Genomic DNA, 22,002 nt, shown 5'->3' with positions numbered 1-22,002 from the left:
TTAAAGTTTGGTCGTTCATCAAAAATCAAGTTTTGTTTTTTTTTTTAAATACTTATTGTTTATTATCCATGAAACATGTTTTTATACATTACAGAATTTATATGAAACTAGCGGACCCGACAGACGTTGTCCTGCCCGAACATTGGTTTGCCTGCTATTACCTTAGAATAAGTCTTCCTTGATAAGTAGGTACCTAGGTACTTATTAATGATTGAATTCCAAAACTATAAATTGTCAATTTTGAAAAAATATTGAATTTAAGTTGGTACTTGTTTATGGTTGAATTCCAAAACATAAAATAAATATTTTTTCGAATATGGCATTCTTTTTGCAAATGTCAAACTCCGGTCGTCTCACCAACAAAGGGGTGTACTTATGTAAGAATACGATTTAAAAAAATGTATTGAACTTAATATTATTTTAACGTTACCAAAAATCCAATGAAAAGAAATAAATAGGTAGAAATTATAAGGAATTTAAGGAAAGAATCTTATTGAGATCCACAAAAAACATATGCTGTTTGTAAACATTCAAAAACAAGCTTTTTTATACACAATAAAACAACATCTTTCCATTGTTTTGCAAATGCATTCTCCTCGAATGCAACCCTGGTAGATCGATGAAAATAACATTTATGCTCCTAACTTCTTATTTACATATTCGATTGAAGATTTTAATATCTACGAACACGCACAGCTCAGAGATCTATATTTCTCTGAAAACCGCACGGAAATCGGTTAAGCCGTTTAGGAGGAGTACGGTGACATCACACGTACAGAGAAATTATATATATAAAGATAAAAAGCAACAGAATTTTGAGAAGAAAAAAAATTAACTAAGATAAGAAAAATAAGATCCGCATTTAGCTGATTTTCCTTGTGAAGAAATTTGTGCTGGTTGAGTTAGCCGGGGACATTGTCTAACTGAATTTGAGTTGTATCAAATTCAACACTGTCTTCATCTTCAGATAAAGCATCTATCACATTAGCGGAAGTGGAAAGACTCTTTTACCAATGATGGAATTCTTCGGGAATGACTCCTGTTTTGCATAACTTAACAAGTCTTTTTTAACACAGTTTTTCGCTGTAGTAAGGTTTCATTAAGGCAGATATTTTTAGTTCAATAAAAACTAGCTAAACCCACATAACAGCTGTTTTTACTTGTAATAAAAACTTTGGATGTGATATTGTTTTAGTAACGGAAACCAGAGAAAGACACTTAACCGTTTTTCCTTGTTTATTCATTATTAAAAACATAAACTTCAACTGAAAAATAGTCACTTAAAATAGTTTAAGTGATTTTCTTTGTAAAGATTTGAGAAGAAATGCTATATATACGTTTTTACTCGCTCTACAATTGTCTGAAACTCAGTTAATGGCGGTAATATCATTTAACCGATTATACCTGTAGGTAGAGGATAAAAATTTGAAGTTAATGGTATTCATAACTCAAATATGCCAAAAACGTAGTTAACCGATTTTCCTTGTATACCCACGATATGTGCTACATTCGTGTGCGTGGGAGACATCGAGAAAAAAATATATCTATTGTTTTTAAAAGTAAGCAGTTAAAGAACGTTCGGTACTTTATATTAGGATTTATAATTTATTATTGTAATGCACACACAATGCTGACGTCACAAAGGTAGTTCACAAACACAGTAGTAGCACAAAGTATAGTTAAGCATTTTTTTTTAAAAAGCTGTAGTAAAAGTAAGGAATTCCTGGTAAAAAATATAATTAAACGTTTGATATAACTAAATATTATTATTTTTCGACCGACAGATTATGCCTCTTGAAATTTAGACTAAACTTAAGTACCTTCTCATAAAAACAAGTTTTTTTAAAAAAATATAATGAATAGCCACAATGTTAGTGCTTCAAATATAAATTTTATATTTGAAGCACTAACATTGTTCTAATGATTTAAAGATAATGAAGTTTTTTGTTTTTTTTTTATGTATCGTATTATCAGCGCTACAGTTTTGTTCTGAAATAACTCCGCGTGTGACGTATCAAATTCTCTTCCGCACCTTCTCGATCAGTTCTGCCGATTGGTCCGTTGACGGTAAGTAAACCGGATATCTTTCACAGCTCTCTTATCATTGGTTAATTCATATGAACTAGTGACGTCATTCAAAATAGTTCGTTTTTATTTAAAAAAAATATTATTTTCAATACGTTCTCAAGAAATTTTGCTCTACAATTTAATGCTCTAATTTTTACCGCGCGGAAGAAATCATTTTTTGTATCTGATTTCCCATAGAGCTGAAGTTCCTCATTGGTCATTTAAATATTTTGTTAGTAAATATATTTTTAATAAATAGTTTGCAACATAAATGTCTATAATGATATGAAAAAACTAACAGTTAGGTTGAAAAGATACCTGAGTGTATAAATTTGACAGCTGTCGGACAATTGGTTCGTGAGATAATAGCATTGTGAGTGAAACTACTTTTGTTACTGTAAAAACCGGAAATCTTCCACAACTCTTATCATTGGTTGATTCATATGAAGTAATGACGTCGTTCAAAGTAATTCGTTAATATAAAAAAAATCGTACTTTTTCACGAAACTTTGCCGTATAATTTAATTTCCCGTAGGGCTGAAGTTCCTTATTAAACAGGAAAGTTATAAAATTAAAAACTAAAATTTTGTTTTTTAAAAAGAAATTAAACTACGCATCGGCCTTTTAAAATGGCAAAATCGTATGAACTTTTTATCAGACTACAGCCTTCATTATTATTTGATTTAAAAAAAAACTGTTTTGGTTAAATTATTTTATTTCTGTTTAGCAGAGTACCTAATTAAATTTCGCAACTTCCTTTTCTGAATTTCGCTATGGCTATGAAAAATCGTTTCCTCGTTGGTTAAAAAAAAATCACTATATTCATTTCCGCAATTTATTTATTTAGGCACGGCCGTCTCTAAGTAGGTATATATAAATTATTTTTATTAATTTCTTGTATAGATTTATTCTGATTATTTTTCCAAGTTCACTGGCATGGACATGTTATGTTGGCTTAAATATAATCTAAGCGTGCGAGAAAAAAATCATCGCAAAGATACGTATCTTATATGTATTTACATAAAACTAACAAATTACAACAGAGATGGAGAATACCTTAAATAAGGGAATATGGAAGTCTAGGCATTTACAGGGCTTTATATGGTATTCTCCATCTCTGTTGTAATTTGTTAATCTTAATGACTTCCGAGGGGGTGAAATCCAGTATTTTGTCTACGAACATTTGGACAAACTCAAATATTGTAATACATAGAAAGTTTAAGCTAGTATTACATGGGTCAGAAAACGGTATAAGATCTTGGCAGTTTCATTTGCTGTTTTACACCGAGCAGTTTCTGGGATTGAATATTGCGCGTAAGCATGCGGAGTACGTAGATGTTTTCTGTGCCATGGATAACGAGTAGTTTTACAGTTGACAAAACGAACTATTTTGTAACGACGTAATTACGAACAACCTTATTAAAAATAAGTAAAGTTTTTCCATTAAAAAAAAGCCGAGTGTGAAATGAAAAAGTGCGGTGACACAAACAACAACAAATCTACATTGACAGTTCAAAGGCGTGGGACGCGCGCGCGGATCTTGATTCTTCTTCGTTTTTTAATGACCTTTTCACCTCTCAACTCGGGCCTTCTGGCCTTTTGATTAAAATATTTGTTGAAAAATAAAACGTGTTTTAATTTTTCTGAATTTGACCACAGATTTCACTCAATTTGTGTATTACACAAGATCTTGTACTATTTTCTGACCCATGTAATTCGCACCTGATTTTGTGAAGTTAAAGAGCTAAAACCTTTATTGATGTGGGTGAGATTCATACGCAGGCAATGCCTGAATGAAAAAAAAAACATATATATATACCTCTTGGACCAGCCTTCTTTGTTTAATCAGCAATATTTTGAGTTTGTCCGAATTTTTGTAGACAAAGACTGAATTTTAAACCCCTAGGGAGTTTGAGCAGAGACGGAGAACATTTTAGATAAGTCAATCTGGAACTCTAGGCACTTACAAGACTTATAACCTATCATTGGCTGGTTTAAGTGGCCACTTTGCACACTAACTTTCACCATTATGCCTATGTTTGAATATACATATTCCTTTAATTCTTCCTCATTCATCTCTTATGTAAATATGTGAATCTCAATAGCTCCCTAGGGGGCGAAATCCAATCTTTGTCTATAAACATTTGGACATCAAATTCCCAATTGATATTTTTAAAAACGTAGGACTACATCACAAAAAATCTAAATCCTTAATGTATTCATTTGCAAGCCACTCCATGCGGGGTAACCAATGCATTTAAGGAATAATTAGTATTGCGATGGCGACTTCTAGGATAATATAGTCCAGTTGGTCTGTGTGGGACACGAACATTTATAAAATTTAGCGAAAACAAATTTAGATGTTTTTTTTTGTTCGTTTCCAGGCGTGTTCATGCACCTGGTAGTGCGGCGGCGTGGCGTGTTCGGCAAGGGCGGCGTCGGCGGCGGCGAGTCGGGCGGCACGGGCGGCGGCGCCGGCACCCTGGGCGGCCAGCCCAACCCCTCGACGGACCCGCTGGTGGCGGCGCAGTACGCGCCCGTGCGAGACGCGCCGCCCGCCGACGACGAGAGGCGGCAGCTCATGGACAACAAGGACTGGTAGGTGGAACGAGCCCGACAGTGGATCCGAAACAAAGCCGAAGACTGCGAATGACGTGCGGTGTAATCAGTCTCAGGATTTACCCAAATATTTCAATTTTGGGGTCATTTTCTTTTTGTCATTTTATTTTTATTTAACTCTCGTGTGGCTGGATGTCACACTAGTTTACATACGATACAAGACTTAGTATATATTTCTCTTATTTTTTGTAATCTTCAAATGGACGTTTTCACACCATATTTGGAAAGTAAAATTTGTATAACTATGCTGGAATTTAATACTAAGGGTATTTATCCTTCCTACGCGAAGAAGGAACGTGACTCCAATTCAGAAATAAATCTGTGTAAGGGAGAGCACAACGACAAAACTTATAACAAGGAAGTTAGAGACGCTGTTCTGTGGCCGATGTTTGTGTGAAACAAATTGAGTCGATTATTGACATTGATGGGGGGCGCACGCATGTAAGATAACTGGCGTATTTACGATTTAAAATTGATTTTTCTTACTTTAGAATATTCTTTCGTTTGCTTGTGGTAACACGATGCTATATCGTCGCGCGCAAATAAATATTTACCACAGTCTTTTAAGAGTTAACAGTATTAGAAAATGGAAAACAATCTCTGATCTGTGAGTTCGTAACACTAGCCACGGGACCACAACCCGATTATGCGTTCTGATTAGTGCTATAATGTTTTATGTGTGGTCTTCCTATGTGACCGTCAACAAACAAAACTCACCATAGTTACTAAGCTAAATAGGTTTTGAATGAGTATGTACTCGTATATGAATTTAAACCAGATTGACGCGGATTCACGGATTGGAGGTCTGAATTTTGAACCCTGTTCTACAACAACTTGATTTCCATTCCCAAGGTTCGAACCCCGCTAAGAGTGGTAGACCACAACTTGCTTCCTGTTTCCTAATAGTGAGTTATTTACAACTCATTGAAAATTGCCCAAAAAATTTAAATATTTGTAAGATTTTGCTTGTTGTGGGGGTTGGAGCCCTACCCCGGTTGAAGATTGACTAAAGAAATGATGTTGACGTTTGATGCCTATTTATTACATGGCAAATAAGATACAGCACTTTGTTGTGTTGCACAAGAGTAACGGCCGATGGTGAGTTGAACTGACTGTACTTGGACTACATGCTGACTGACTGACTGGCGTTGCCATGCCATGTGGTCCTTTTAGAGGCAGTGTTCCTTTGTTCTTCATGTCTCCGAAATTGATATATTTATATTCCAATTTCGTTATTGAGTTAACGTCCTGTATGCAATACTGTTGATCTTGCAGAATATGATGGTATCATATTCAATAGAAAATGCAGATTTGCTTCTTAGGTCGTTGTTCTATTATATATTTCAGGTAAAACCATTTGGCATGTGTGTGTGTGTGTGTCATTGATCAGTGAACTTTGACCCCCGCATATTTGGATAAATCATGGAAATGCAAATATTTATTTTTCCAAAATATAAAATAAACAACAATAATATAGCTATTGATAGCTGATAAATTTTTTTGACTGCAGTAAAAAAATCATAAATTCAGTAAAACATGAGGTGGTCAGTGCAGAAGTGATGTAAAACACAAACGCGTGGAACTGAGATAATTGCGTTCAAATTTTACCCATGTAGCTATAGGGTGTTTAAACTGTTCAACCGCTTCTCATTCATAAAATGAATTGTAAGGGACCACTTCCAAGTTCATTTATATCTTTTGTGGGTTAAGTCACTTCTGCGCCGACCGCCTCATATATATTGAAACTATAGTTGTCAAATAATAATAATACTTCATCTTATCCAATATTTGTTGTGCCACAGAATTCCTCAGAAATGCTAAATAATATTCAACTTTTTCAGTCTGAGCAGCGCTGAGGAGAGCGACCGCATGCTGGAATCGGATCCCCGGATAGTCCTCCGTCCCCTGAAGAACGTCGAGGAAGCCTAAGTCCCTCGGAGCAAGTCGCATCACCGCAGAAGGCGGTACATACATATACGATACCCGCTTCTCATTTTACTTCTGGTAAAATAACAAAAACATCAGAGAATGCGTCCAATTAACAATTTATGTCAAGTATGTTTTAGGCAAGGTAATGATAGATTTGGAAATAACGCAACATTTAGACGAAGACATTAAACTGCGTATACTATCCATTAGTATATAATACATTACTTACTAGGTTAAGGAAAAATGATCTTATGTTTTAGTTCCAACAAAAAAATGTGGCCATTTGACATTTTAAGGAGTACTTTATCCTTTGTGTATTATCATTTCATTCCAATCAATTTCCATCTTCAAACACACGGTTTATTCTAAATTGCATGTTACTTTTACTATGTGTTAGGATAGAGCTATGTTAGATTAAAATAATTCCATTAGTATTTGTAGCGCGTCCATCGGTTTAATAAGATTGAAAAAGACTCTGTTTTAGCAAAAAATCTATAAACGATTATGTTGCGAGTCCCTTACTCAAGAATTGCACATATGTAATTGCGAAGCAAAATAATATAACACATATCAAAGTATGGCGACTATGTAACTGTGGATTGTCGGTTGGATAGAGAATGTACGATCTTTAAGAAATTATATGTGTGCGACAATAAAAATGTTTTTATGTTGAATTGTTTATAATAAGAAAGTTTATGATAAAAAATTCAAATTCAAACGTGGAAAGTAAAAATTAAAGATTATAATTATAAATTCAAACATTCGATTTAATATTAAGTAAATTAAAAATATTGTTTTTCGTATTCTTACATAGTTAAGAAATTTATTTGCAAATTATTAATTGGAATATTTTTGGAATATGTTGTCACATATTGTCAATAAATATTCAGCATTTTCAAACTATTATTCACAATTATTTTTTTTTAAAATAATATTTTGTATTCAGACTGAGGAATGTAGCGCTAATCTTTGGCACACTTAAATATGCATTTAATATAATTTTTGTTCTCTTTTGTTTCTTCATCGAAAGATCTCAATCATCAAAAGAGAGCTTTTTTTTTTAATATCGTAAAATGGAAGTTGGTATCAGTTTTATGAATGTTTCTGGAATTTTAACCATGTTCATATTAATCAAAATCGATTTTTACTATGTTTATAATAAACTGACAGAGTGCTATAAAATTGGAATGACATATTTGGAAAGTGAATGCGAATAATGATAGAAATGTATAGAGTGTTTGATAGATTTGTGTGTTTGAAAAATGTATTTAAAAAGACTGAAAAGACAGTATGATTGTGTGAATATTTTGATTGTGGCTCTTCATATATAACTATTTTTGTCTTATGTTATTTGAACCTAACAAAGCTTAAAAGCAAATAATGCTAATAAGCTTCTCAATCGATAATCCTCTGTTTATCAATCGGCTCTTTTCATTCGTACTTTCTTGAAAGTAAAATCATTATTGAAATAAATGTATGCGTAATTAGGATAAAATAAATATTCATAAACGATTATCAGGGGATTGGGTAATAACAAATTACATAATTGTTAATTCTAGTTAAGTACCTAATCTTTTTTAAGTTTCAGTGTCTATAAAGAAATCAATACATACATAAATACCAAATTTGTAATAATACATTGCTTATTAATATGAAAATCAATCGTAAATTGTGTTTTTGTGCCGTTTTATTCTAAATGTATTCAAATATGAAATTTTAAAGTATGAATATCTGAAATTTAAATAATAACTTTTACATGCAATAAAAATAGAATATAAATGACATATTATACCCTTTATAAGGATCAAAATATTTAAGAGGGTAAGATACATCGGTGTCTAGCTCAGAATGAGTTTGTACGTCCTTACAGATAATTCTGTTTCAATAATATTGAGCCTCTTTTCAACAGTCTTTAGTCGACTTAGTGCAATTGGTGCACTCTTTAATATTTAACCATCGTCCATCCATAACTTTAAAATATGCAAATAAATGTCTCCATAAAAGTTTGAATTTATTTTGTATTTAAACTCAAACTGTTTATGGATTAAGTATCTGTATTTTTGTATGCACTTGCAAATATATAATTAACTTAAGTCGGTAAATATATTCCAAATTAATGAATACAGGTTAAAATTGTATTGTATCCATATTAAGTCATTCCGTTCGCATGGTTTGAACAAAGTATTATATCGACAAATATATCCAATGTGTTGGAAAAAGGCCAAAACGTTGAAAACAGAGTTTATTCCAAATTAGGAAATTAGATAAAGATGAAAAAAAATATTTATATCTATGTCATAGCCGTCTTTCGCCTGAATTTAATACTTGTATTATATTTAGTGTTCAGGTATTCATTTTGATGTAATCTTTTTATTACTAAAATATGTACTTTGTAAGGAGAAAATATTGTTCAATGATTTTATTTATTTCTGTATAAAATATCGTTGTTATTTCAAATCAAATTTCACGAATTACTTTGATGAAACCTTTTTGGCTCTCTGTTCAATAATAAAGCTAAAACTACAGAAGTATACTTGTTTTATTTTAGTTTCCAAAACATTGTTGGCGACAACATTATCCCTATCGCACTCCTCGGGTCAAATAAAAACTGTTTATTCGTAGAATAATTTTATTTGCATATGCACTGTTTGACATTGGCAAAATACTGTATAATGAGCCTCAAACAAGAGTATATTATCATGCACATAGAATATTGTATATGCACTCGGCACAGCAGTAACCAGGCACTAAATGGATACGGCATTTTTAGCTTAATTATTTATTATCATTTTATTAGTTATATAAGAGTAGCAAAAATATTAGGAGCATATTATTCTTTAGTGTATATAGAAGGCTTTACAAATAAATATATTTTTTACAACCAATCTATAAGCCTACATACTATTCACAAAATGTACATGAAAAATTCATTCACTGGTGGTGGTACAGCACTATAAATAAATGGCATAAATTTGTGCATTAGTCACCAATAAAGCGATCGAGTACATCCAATAAAAAGTTGTCCTGGCTGCGGAATATAAGAGTAGCGCAAGACTGAAATGCTTTCGCTGTAGTGATCGCCAACGTCACCGCAAGGAAAGCGATAAAAGTATTTTGGTCCATGAAGCCTACTTAATAATATATATAAACGTTAAGCTTGACACAAGCAGACCCTTTGCATTTACTTAGAGAAAATATTAAACGTTGGTATTATTTTTATGTATTTTTTTTTATTTAGATATCTTTTAATTTACCACAAAATAGAAACACAATGGGAATGATGGGGGTAGGGGGAGGGGGGTACATAGAACCTCATCCAAGTAGTTTCAGTGTCGACAGTAAAAAATATAAATGCAGATATAAACTACCTACATTTAAACTTATTTTTGTGAAGATGAAAAACATTTTCCATACAAAATATTGTATGTATTTCATAGTCCCTAGACATCTGAAGCGTAAGACCAATCATCTTACCTTCATGTAACAAAAATGATCAAGATATGGTGTACCGATGCAGTTCCATATCGAATCGGGTTGTGGTAGCGTAACTAGTGTTGCGGACTCACGGGTCAAAGGTCCGAGGTTCGAACCCCACTACCCCAACTTGATTCCCATTTTCTAATAGCGAGTTATTTACAACTCGTTGAAAATGGCCCAAAAATCGAAATATTTGGGTATATAATAAAAATGCAAAAATTTTCTTTTTTTTTTTTAAAAAAGGGGAGTGAGAGATTTAAAGAGGGGTAAAATACTTCTTCATTTTCAAAACACTTATAAAATATCGACGCTGGAAAGGAAAAGTTACCAAGTGACATTTAACAACTTTCTATTTGTATTATTTTTTTCATACATTTTCAAGAAACTTTGCAGTACAATTTAATGCTCTAATTTTAACTGCGAGTAAGAAAATGTTTTAGACATCTAATTTCCCGTAGCACTAAACTTCCTCATTGAGAATATTTATATTTCGATCATAATAAACAACTAAAAAAAATATCACTTTATCGTCAACATGTTAAATCAAAATTGTTTTCTGAAGGTTCGCCTATTAATAAATTATCCTTCAGATAGCAAAATTATTATGTTGTACGGTAAAACAGGTTACCGAATCCTGAAACCTAAAATTAAATTATTGTACTTGTTTTCATCAAGTAAACTCTTAAAATAATTTCCACATGCAAAATGTTTAGATACATACAAACAAATAACTTTGCAGTTTGTCCAATGCAACACATATTTTCCTATTTAAATTTATTTCGACAGAGAGGGAAAACATTTTTGAGAAGGGAATATGGAAGTCTAGGCATTTACAGGGCTTATGACCTGTCATTGGCTGATTTAAGTGGCCACTTTACACACTGTAACATTCACCATTCTGCCCATGTTTGAACATCCACATTTTCTCAAGTCTTCCACAGGTCATAAGCCCTGTAAATGCCTAGACTTCCATATTCCCTTCTCGAAAATGTTTTCCCTCTGTTGAAATAAATTTAAATATGAATAACTCCCTAGGGCGGAAATCCAGCCAGTCTGCAAGCATTTGAAAATACTCAAACATTGTTGACATATTTTCCTATTCATTTTTACAAATTGAGCAAATATCACACATTTTGAATAGTAAAAGATTCTGCAATGAGAAAATTCAGTGTTTTTTTATGATTTCTTTACTAAACTAAGCCAAAATGACTTTTATGTATTGTATTATCAGCGCTTTGATTTTTTAAAAAGTTTTGTTATTTCGAAATTACTCTATCTGTGTTGTCACAAGTTCCTAGTAAGAGAGTTCTGCTGCTTAGTGAGCTATCATTGGTTGATCCGGAAGAACTTGTGACGTAGTTTGAAGTAGTTAATTTTTACATTTTTTTTTTCATATGTTGTCAAGAAACTTCGCCATTCCCATAATTACCCGTAGCACTGAACTTCCTCATTAATGAAATTAAGTCTTCCCTTTTTTTAAATGACACCGAGATACACAAACATTTATTATCTCCAGTTTTAATGACATTCGTGACTTCAGAAGGCAAAAAATATTTTCAAAATGTAGAAATTATCTTACTTTTGATCGGATTATCTCAAACACAGGTTGGCCATAATTTTATATGTATTTACAAGTTTTACATATACAGATCGATGGTGATTGAGTATGTAAAATGGCATAAATAAGTCCTTTATGCTATTTAAAATACCCAGAAACGATTTGAAGAAAAAAGTAACAAAATGCAGACTTTAAAAAAACCTATTTTCACTATACAGTGTAGATATGTGTATCTTTGATGTTAAAAAATTGGCGACTAAATCAATGATACAAACATAAAATAACATATTTGTAACGCATTAATTTTTACTGGCAAATATTTCAACGGAGATGAAAAACCTGAGGGAATATACAGTCTAGGAAAATACGAGGCTTATGACACCTCCATTGGCTGGTTTAAGTGATCGGTTTATTTCTGTAATAAATGTGAATTTTAACATTACAATTTAATCTTGAGAAATTAAATTCCGCATTCTGCCACATTTATTGCCAAGTTTAGTGCTCTATAATATATGAGTTATATTGTTAGAATAATCTCCTATAGACAATATTTAGGTTGCATAACATACATACAGTGTTTACAATATTATTAAAATATGACATGCAAAAATAATAAAATGTTAATCTATATACCCGTTTGTAAACATGTAAAATTAATATGATACTAATTGGTAAGAGAATATATTTTTTGAAATACATAAATACATATGGGTTCAGCACTCCATTGCTATAATAGCTATATAAATGTATATAAATCCTATACTGAGTAAAAAATCCACTTGCAAATTCAAATATATATATATAGTCAGCCCTTCACAGTTCTTTTACAATTCTTAGTAAAAATAAATTGCAATAAAAGTTGAATTTAACCAGGATTAATTCATTTTTGAGTATGCTAAAAAACAAAATAAACTCAGTTTTCATTAATTTAATACTTTAAATTATTACTACGGATTACTTACACAGTGCTATTTTCATAATAAAATACCTCGAGGGCTTCTAACATAAGTGAATTGTATTTTACGCAATATTAAATTTGCATAAAACAATTTATTTATCTCGTTTCTTTTTCAAACATACAGGTAAGTTTTTTTAAATGAAGGACTGACTATTAGAATTGCAAAGTCTCGATCGTTCAAAGTTTCGTGTAAAAGATGGAAAAGTTTAGCATTAAAATGTAGCTACATATAATAACATTTGTGAGGGGAATAAAAAACATTTCTTTTCCTTTTAGCACCATTACAAAGAAAGCCTTAAAAGGGCTTTAAAGTAGAAAATTGTAACATACAGCAATAATTATTTTAGCTATCAAAATACCATTTTTTCTACAGCGAATTTGGCACTGGGGTGATTATAATGCACCGAAGATTGAAGACATATATATGTTAGAAAGAGGAAAGATTAAAAGTAGAATATAAGTGTATAGGTGAGTATTATTAAGACTATCAGTCGAGAGGATAACTATTGTCTCCTCCACCACGGGACACCGTTTAGTTCTTCTATTGGACTTCGTTGTTCAGAAGGCTGCACATTATATCGCTGACTGGTTCTAGAATAAACAAACCGAATTAAAAACTTTATTGAGAAATGTTATTCATAAATGACTATGCACTATTCGATTATAGGATTTTCGAAATGGAAAAATTAATTTAAATCTAAAGAAATATGTAAATGTTAAAAATTAGTCAAATAAAAAACTATTGACCATCGATTATGAGTATAATCTGTTTTTTTAAATTTATTTATACCTTAGATTCATCTGCCTGAATTCATTTCACCTACAGTTTATGAAATCAACAAAAAACAACATTCATCAAATTTCAATAAAAATTGGCAATGAAAAACATTAGTCTAAATATAAACAGTCGAACTTGGTTAAAATAATCACGGAAATAGCGAGGATCAATATAATGAGGAAACACTAGTTTGTGGTTTTCTCCATACATTTGTTCGCTTTTATAACGAGCTTCTTCTCGGACATACCAACAAAAATATTACCAACAGTTAAGCAAAAACTCGTCAATCGTTAAAAAACATAATTTTCGAGATAAGATCCTTAGTAAGAAAATCCAAATATGGGACTAACTCAGCACAGATGCCGCTGGCCATTGGGATCGGTTCACGTTTATGACACTATGTAAGTGACTAATTACCTAATTGATGTTTTCGCCGACAACATTGACAAAGTGTCACACAAACGGTTGAAATTGCGTGTAAAAAATCCAAGCTTTGTGAACTTCGTAAGCACAGGCTCTGCACTTCATTACAATTTACAACTTTTTCTGTAGTTTATGAATGACATGTCATCCTTGTTTCGGGGGTTATTAAAATGTTTTTTTTTTGTTCTAAGGTCAATGCATAATGAACATTACGAGTGGGTGATGTCAGATAAGTTAAAACCTAACCCTTGAATTGTTAACATGACTACTAACAAGCGGAAGTGTTTCAATTTGCGGAAAAGTGGCAATTATTTGTAAAATAGAACACAGCGCGAAATATGTTGAAATGTGTAAAAAGTTTTCTCTATACTCCTTGTTCACAGTGTTGACATTGATAAAAATAAAAATGTTTATTTATCTGCATTTGAATTTTAGAAAGTGGTATGTTTGTGAGCATTTATTATAATTTTCAACAGTAACAATATGCAATGGCGATTGGATTTAAAAACCCTTTTCCTGTTATAACGAGTAATGCTGATGATGAGCAGATTCAATTGGTCCTGTCTTCCTCGTAATAATCAAGTTAGACTGTATTTATTTTTAAATTAAAGGTAACAGTTACATACCTATAATAGTCCCTGGGTATAGTCGTCGCAATATAGTTGGCAGGGGGGTACAGCAGAGGTTGCATCTGCCGAGCAGTGGCCTGACTCAAGCTCGGATGCTGGACTGGAATGCTGCGTTCTTCTACACCCACATTCTACGAGAGAAACAAAATGCCGTCATAATACTTGTCTATAATACCTTTTATTATGACCATTTTGAGTCAGTTTACTTTCATCATCATCATAACCATGTCCGCATCCGATGGTGCATTGGTACACTTAATGCAGTGTATATCTTACAATCTTTGCTTCAGAGTAGTCCAAGAACATTGAATATTGCGGTGTAGAACCACCTTTTTAGTAAATATTTCAAGTCGACCTTCCCAGGAATCGAACCGGAGACCTCAACAAGCGTGTTAAGCAAACGCACTAAACATTACGCTACGAGGCAGACTTGCCTGATTTTTACCGGAGAGCATCTATCGGGTCTAAAGCAAGTGTCAAGGATTCTGGTTAGGAGAAAGTGCATTTTAAAGAAACATTTACTTTACAACTACGTCATTGAGGATGAGAAAGATAACTGTCCTAAAACTGAATGAAATGATATTTTTAATCTGATCACTGAGTTCCAAATATTAATAGTGAAGAAATTACAAGTACCGGAATGGTATCGAGCTGAATGCAGTCAGGTCCGGCTGCCCTCATACGTAGTTGCTTCCCTCTCTGCTTGTTATTTCTCCTTACGCAACACTGCACACCCAGGAGGAGACTACACACCATGGATGCGAGACAACCTATAATCATTACACATATTAACTTGTTAATCCTATTGAATACCGTCGATTGTTTTATAAAATATGAATGGAAAATAAACAGCAATAATATATTTAACATTAACTTGTAACTAACAATATTATGAGTTTATCCAAATGTTTGTAGACAAATACTGAATTTCTACCCCCTAGGGAGCTGCGATTAACATATTACGACAGAGATGGAGAACATTTTAGAGATGGAAATATAGAAATATAGAAGTCCAGGGCTTGTGATCTGTCACTGGCTGGTTTGAGTGGCCACTTTACACACTGTCTAATATTCACCATTTTGTCTATGTTTGAATGTATTTCTTTTTCAAAACACGACCTTGCTCGAATGAAATTTTTCAGGAGAGGGTTTTTCATGATTTGCATCAAATCGCGTAAACGATTTTTGTTTTAAAAAATCACACCTTACAAATTAACCTGAAGGTTATCTAAATGTAAGTATATAATTTTATTTTATATTTCATTAGCACCCAACATAAATTATTGAAATTAGGGATTAATATACACGATAAAACATGATTTTTTCAAAACAATATTTTATCGTCTAAGATTTTGATATATTTGTATGCCGGTTTTTAGCGTGGTTTGGAGAGTTTTATTTCAGGTAAATGATGCGTCTCAATACTGGCTTTCGATTATAAAAAATAAAAAAAACAAAACGCTGTATGGGGGAAATGTCATGTTTTCAAAAAACGATCCACAATTCACTCATCTGTCGAAGAGCAGAAACCTTTATAATAACTGAAGTTTGACTGTTCATTTTATGTATAAATGATATAAAATGAATTACACAAATATTATTTATATACATACCTATATACACCAGTACACCTAAATCCCCGCCTCTGTTACTGCGTCTCAATACACTGCCAGCTATACAGAGAGATATGCCAGTAAGGATACCAACCACAAAAATTATCTGAAACCACAAATCACCATTATTATTTTAATACATACAACACGTCAATTTGAATAATCATTTTCTTCAAAATGCTAAAAGCAACTTAAATAAACTTAAAACATTGATTTTTTTTATAAGGGAATGTGATAGTCGTAATATTTACAAAATTATGGATGGAGCCCTTCACTCGTGCGTCATATACCTTGTCATTGATAACTCGGAGGTGTTGCCCTTCTTGTTTTATTTTCCACGCATCTGTATGAGTTTTTTTTTGCACCACAATTGCAATTGGGCCAATTACAGTGGTGAATTACATCACGGAACACTCAGGCTTGAGAAAAAACACATTTTAATTTTTGTGTTCTCACCGGGAATCGAACCCGGAACCTTTCGTGTGTGATTCAAGCGTCTTGACCACTACACCACAGAGGCCGCCGTTAAGCAAGGTGCATATTATATTTTGCAATATTGCAACACTGATACGAATAAAAATTTAACTAACCACCCTACCTTTGGGTAATTAATAAAAATGTATATAAAAAATCATTGGGTTTTCTTTCATAAGATTTTTCAATAACAATACTTATTTACATGCGCCAGACAACATTTTAAAACAATAGACTCATTTATGGCCCTTTTTTATGTACTTTGCAAGTCAGAGGTTCTCTCTCAACATAAGATGTTGCCGCATAATTTTTGGTAATAATACTATTGAATATTTTTTTAAATTTATTTTTTATTTAATGTAATACAAGAGGTAGCAAGTGATTGTTGGTGTTCAAACACCAACACCTTTCCTTGGGCCATTTTTCTATTACACTTTCAAGGAAACTGCTAAATATGAAGATGCTTGTGAATTATGACTTTTTACTGATTCCTTCCTCATAGAAACAAAACACAAACACATCCGTTAACTTCGACTGACCTCAAAATATTAAAGTCGCCGTATAACATATTCGTCTGCGTAGGGCGAGTAGGACATTGACGTATCAAAAAAGTTTCTGTGGTTGCGGGTATACTTTTTGTACCTGGACGTACGGGATATTGGCTTGCTGCGTTCGGGCGGTAATATCGCGGACGTATCACGTACATTCGTATGGGTAGGGCGGTTAATTTTTTATGTACTAAAACATAAAATTATTTTAAATGATGAATTGAGTTTCTCTACTGGCAATTCTTGGTTTCCACCATTTCCCTGCATTTTAATAATACGTAATAAGAAAGTTCTGTCTAAAGTTCGTATAAGGTCGAGAAGATAATGTCTACCTGCAGGACATAGTAGCAGACATACTGGAATCCTGGACAGTGGCCCCCGCAGCCCCCGGGGGCCTCACTGGGGACAGGGCTGCGGGACGCCCCAACAGGACTTGCCCCCCGTGCACTTTCACAACACTCCCCAACACTGCTACCAGATTCCTAAAAAAATATTTATAGTAACAAAATGCACAATCTAAAGTATATAATGAAAACAAAAACATAAATGATTTTTATACAACTACAGTGGAATCCAGATATTAGAATTGCGGATAATATTATCTAGTTATTTTTATCATAATTATTCAGTCCTAAAAACACCTATTTAATTAAGAAATAACATTTTTTTTTACAAAAAGGAAAAACACGTCATTTTATTTTGAAAAATATTTACGCATATTTTGTCGAAACAAAATTGTGTAATCTTAATGAGAAATTTAAAATACTTTTAAAAAAGAAAAAACACTAACAGATATTGCCGGTACAACGACGATATTCTATACTAATGAATTATTACTACATACTGATTTCTATGGGGAATTTGTTAACCTTATTTTTCTTTATCTTGTTTTCTTGAGATAATTAAAAAAATATTTTCAAAACTAAGTTTATAACACGTTAGTCAGCTTTCAAAGATTTATTCACATATACAAAGTCGATAAAGGGTTCAACACAGGAAGATTAAATATACACAGTAAGGTGACGACGTTCAAACAGTTTTATATTTGCAGTTGGCTACACAGGTTTACAATCTCCGAGTTTACATTGAATGTCTATATTACCAGGTGATTTACAGGTAGATTTTTGCACCCACTGTGTCGCCAATTCTCCAAAGGAGCAAATAAGGTTGCTATTGTACTAATTACTACCAGTAGGTACTCGTTACCCTCTCTCTACTCGGAGTTGAAAGGGTTTAGGAAGAGATCAAATGCGTTCATGGGTTGTTTCAGACACGGAAGCGGCCTAATAGCATTAGTCTTTAAGGTATCCTTAGAGCAGACACAGTTACTTGTGACCAGAATGTTCCAAATAAGGAAACCGAGTGATTGACAAGTGAGACGAATCATGACTTCTGTGGCCAGCGCAAGGTCTATAAGGGCGGCGAATGTGGAGGGGATTACTATCTCTAGGGCTGTGTGGGGTGTGAGGTTTGCATGGGCGCCAGATCAGCTGATAGAAGCTAGGTTAGTCGTACCACTGTGAGACTGGAATGTCAATAGGTATGGCAAAAAATAAATGTAGGCACATTGGGCATACTTTCATAATAGTTATTTTATAGTAAAAGTTAACTTACCTTTTAAATTTAAGTTTAACTGTTTTTTTGTTTAATTTACCCTTTGCTTACATATTTTTAATTTTTTAAAATATTACATTTCTTTTTTTATTAATACATTCTTAATCAATATTTCTTTTTAGATATGCATTTTTTATGTGCTTTTTAAAAAAAATGTTTATTTTTTGTTGTAATTTATTAAATGCCGTTATTATAAGTTTGTAAAAGGTTCATTGAACCGTAAATAAATTAAATAAAATAAAACATTATAATCAAAATGATAAAACCAAAAGTAAGAAAAATATAACCAATTTAATTGATTGTTTAGAATACATTTTTCTACATTTTAAATATATTTTTTTACTCTCGTAAAAGCCAGTAAAACCGGGAATATTGTGAATTTACCTGTACACCTAAAGGAAGCGTGTAAGTGGGAATTTCCACTCCGGGCTGGTAAGGTTTGGAGTACCCTCCCAGCAGAGAAGGAGAGAGGCGTGAATCGTCTTCCCCGTGCGGTGTGTGGTACACGGGGGACGAGACTCCATCAGCCTGACTGCGTGTCGACCAGCTAGGCCGTTCATTTGTGTAGTGAGCCACCTACAAAAAATATACACATCAGTATTTGCATTTTTAAAACGTCAATGCGAGTGTCTTTTAAGAATGTGTGGAATGTAATTATCTTATTTCATGTTCTTACTGCGTATTTATTGATTTATTTTTCATCACCATTATTACCCTTTCCACACCCAGTGGTGCATGGGGCACTGCATTGGTAAAACTAAATGCCGCATATTCCGATCATCTATTACATGAAGGTAATGTGAAAAGTCTTACGCTTTGGGTGTTCAGTCCAGAAACAATAAAATAATGCAGTTTGAACAACCTTAACCCTTGTGCTATGATGTCACATGAGTCTACATAACATACAAGACTTGATATAAGCCTCTTATTTGTTTAAACAACCAAGTCGTATTTTGCTACAACAGGCCTAAATTATATGATTATTTTTTAAAATTATGGATCTTTTGGTTAATTTCACATGTTACAGCACCATTTCCATCGAGGTTTTTTACCAATGTTTTGATAATTAAAAATCAATATTTCATCCGCCAGGAATCAAACCAGGACCTTCAAAATGGTAAGCGATTGCACCCACTACTACACAACGAGGGGGACTCATCTCCACACTATTTCCTTATTTAACCTGAGCAGCTATTGAATCTAAAACACCCTTCTAGGGTTCTGTTTTTTTCACACATGGTACTGTATTCTTCATCCGCTTGGACACATTTATTTTTAAGATTTCTAATTACCGTATTATGTTTTATTCCATCAGCCTTTCAGGTAACAAAGCATAAAGTTATTTGAGGAATTCGGGATCTTAGGCAATTATATATTTTTAGAATAATAACGTTTGTCAAAGCAAATTATTCTGCCAAATCCCAAAAGGAACACTCCCTCACTACCAGAAGTCAAACTAGTTGGGTCATGGGGTCTACCGCAAACTCTGAATTCGGGCAAAGAAATTTCAGGTTTCTGGGCCCCAAAATATTCAATATGATACCCAAAAAACCATGACCAGGATTCAACGAAACTTTGCAAAAAAATGATGACTGAGTTTAGGTAGTGAAAAATTTGAAATTTTACTAAAACGCATTCTTAAATAATAAATAGCATAATTAAATATTGTATAATAAATTAACTAATAGGTAGTCGTGTTATTGCTTATTTTGCATTTCCTTAAAACAGGTTTTACCTAGTTAGGCAGACTAGACATAATCCAGAGAAATCTATTACCCAAAACATGTAGTAGCTAAAGAAATGGTAATTTTTGTTAATAAACCGAGATTATTATTATTCCTATTTTGGTGTCTTTGAATTCAGAGTGCATTTTACAATCGCTGTAAAATTCTGAGTAAAAAACCGTTTAAAATGTATGCAAGAAGACTATTTTGTTATGCTGAATTAAAAAGAAAAAAGCATAAATAACAGAATGGCAGGATGAAAATTTGACAACTGAAGTGAATATTCATATGACATTTTGTGGAAAGACACAGACAATGACTCGTCGAAAAGCGATACAGAAAAATCCGATACTGAATCTTGAGAAATTTCAGACTGTGATGATGGTAGTACATGAATAATGTGGATATTTGAAAAACCTTTTTATTATGATTGCATGACTTCGTAATAAAAAAAAAAGGTTTATTTTGCCTCGAAAGCTAAGAGAGCGTCTTATAAACAATCATATTTCCTCGTGTAAATACGTTAATAAAAAACAAGTAGCACATGTAATTGCTTAAATTGGTCAATTAAGTTAATTTGTATGTTTTTAAAATACATAATTTTTCTTTGGGCGAGTATGAAGTCTACAGTAAGGATGCATTATTATGCAAGAGATTATCATATTATTTTTTGAAACAATAACATGATGTACCAATAACTGATTGAGCAATTGAATTTATGGTCCATCGACATTAAAAACATGGGATGTACTGTAATTAACGCCCTACCTGGTGGTAATTATCGGAGTTTGAGCTGTTGGTGCTTTGGCATTCTGGAGGCTGGCAGAATTGCGGATTTTCCAGCCAAGGAAATTTCGTCCGCTCCCGAGTCGAGTTGTGGAATTGTGCATCTGTCCGAGGCACGATAGTAGTTTGATACGGGTGGACATTCCGAGGGTGGGTTTGATGTCGAAACATATCTACATAAATAAATAAAATGGTTTAACACTTTGCAAATTTCAAAATTATTAAACCAACACCGCGTTCTTGAAAAAACATCACACATTCGATGAAAACAACGTTTCTTTCTACAGCATAATTGACACAACAGTTTTGAAATTTCAAACACTGAACAAGTAATATAGCACTATGACATTAAATAACATCATGAATCGTTGTATAATTACCGATATCATATAGCACCGCAGAAATGAAATTTTACAATTCATTTATAGTAAAAAATTAAGCGAAAACGAGAAACTTTCGAGCCACGAACGCCATTTTTATTTACTCTTTCGAAACCATAAACTCGATTTAGCGCGAGAAAATACCCATAGACTATTACAATTCATGCCCTTCAATATTTTATCGATATGGGGCTAGTTGTACAATTGCATTTACGGGGTACAAAATATTATTTTCACAAAAACTACACATTTATAAGGCATAATAACAATAAAAATATAATAATAAATAATTGTGGCTTACAAACAGATATTTTTATCCTATTTGGATAGATATGAGTATTTCGAAATAATGCTTTAAAATAAATATTGTTGAATAATAGTAAAATAATAATAATAATATAATAGAAATTAGGTATTTTATGAAA

At 32.7% G+C, this 22,002-nt stretch overlaps 2 protein-coding genes across 2 annotated transcripts in view; one reads left to right on the top strand and one right to left on the bottom strand.

Moving 5' to 3' along the window:
* LOC148284447 (uncharacterized) overlaps positions 1-9,143 on the top strand; it is an 80,206-nt gene extending 71,063 nt beyond the window's left edge. The window contains exons 3-4 of the mRNA XM_088239642.1: positions 4,452-4,665; positions 6,528-9,143. Coding sequence (XP_088095768.1) covers positions 4,452-4,665; positions 6,528-6,615 — 302 coding nt within the window. The 3' untranslated portion in view covers positions 6,616-9,143. The remainder of the gene's footprint in view (positions 1-4,451; positions 4,666-6,527) is intronic.
* A 2,883-nt stretch (positions 9,144-12,026) lies between these two features.
* On the bottom strand, positions 12,027-21,703 carry LOC148284446 (uncharacterized). Its single transcript, XM_088239632.1, has 8 exons — positions 21,578-21,703; positions 21,180-21,370; positions 19,072-19,263; positions 17,406-17,555; positions 16,052-16,157; positions 15,075-15,208; positions 14,436-14,569; positions 12,027-13,199 (listed from the first exon to the last, which is right to left on the bottom strand). The coding sequence occupies exons 2-8, from the start codon at positions 21,366-21,368 to the stop codon at positions 13,112-13,114; spliced, it is 993 nt and encodes a 330-aa protein (XP_088095758.1). The 5' UTR covers positions 21,369-21,370; positions 21,578-21,703; the 3' UTR covers positions 12,027-13,111.
* Positions 21,704-22,002: the final 299 nt, after the last annotated feature.

Source organism: Micrasema longulum, unplaced genomic scaffold (assembly GCF_059751315.1).
Source record: "Micrasema longulum isolate JH-2025_06_02 unplaced genomic scaffold, ASM5975131v1 h1tg000117l, whole genome shotgun sequence".
Classification (NCBI taxonomy): domain Eukaryota; kingdom Metazoa; phylum Arthropoda; class Insecta; order Trichoptera; family Brachycentridae; genus Micrasema; species Micrasema longulum.
This window is presented reverse-complemented; position numbering and strand designations above follow the sequence as displayed.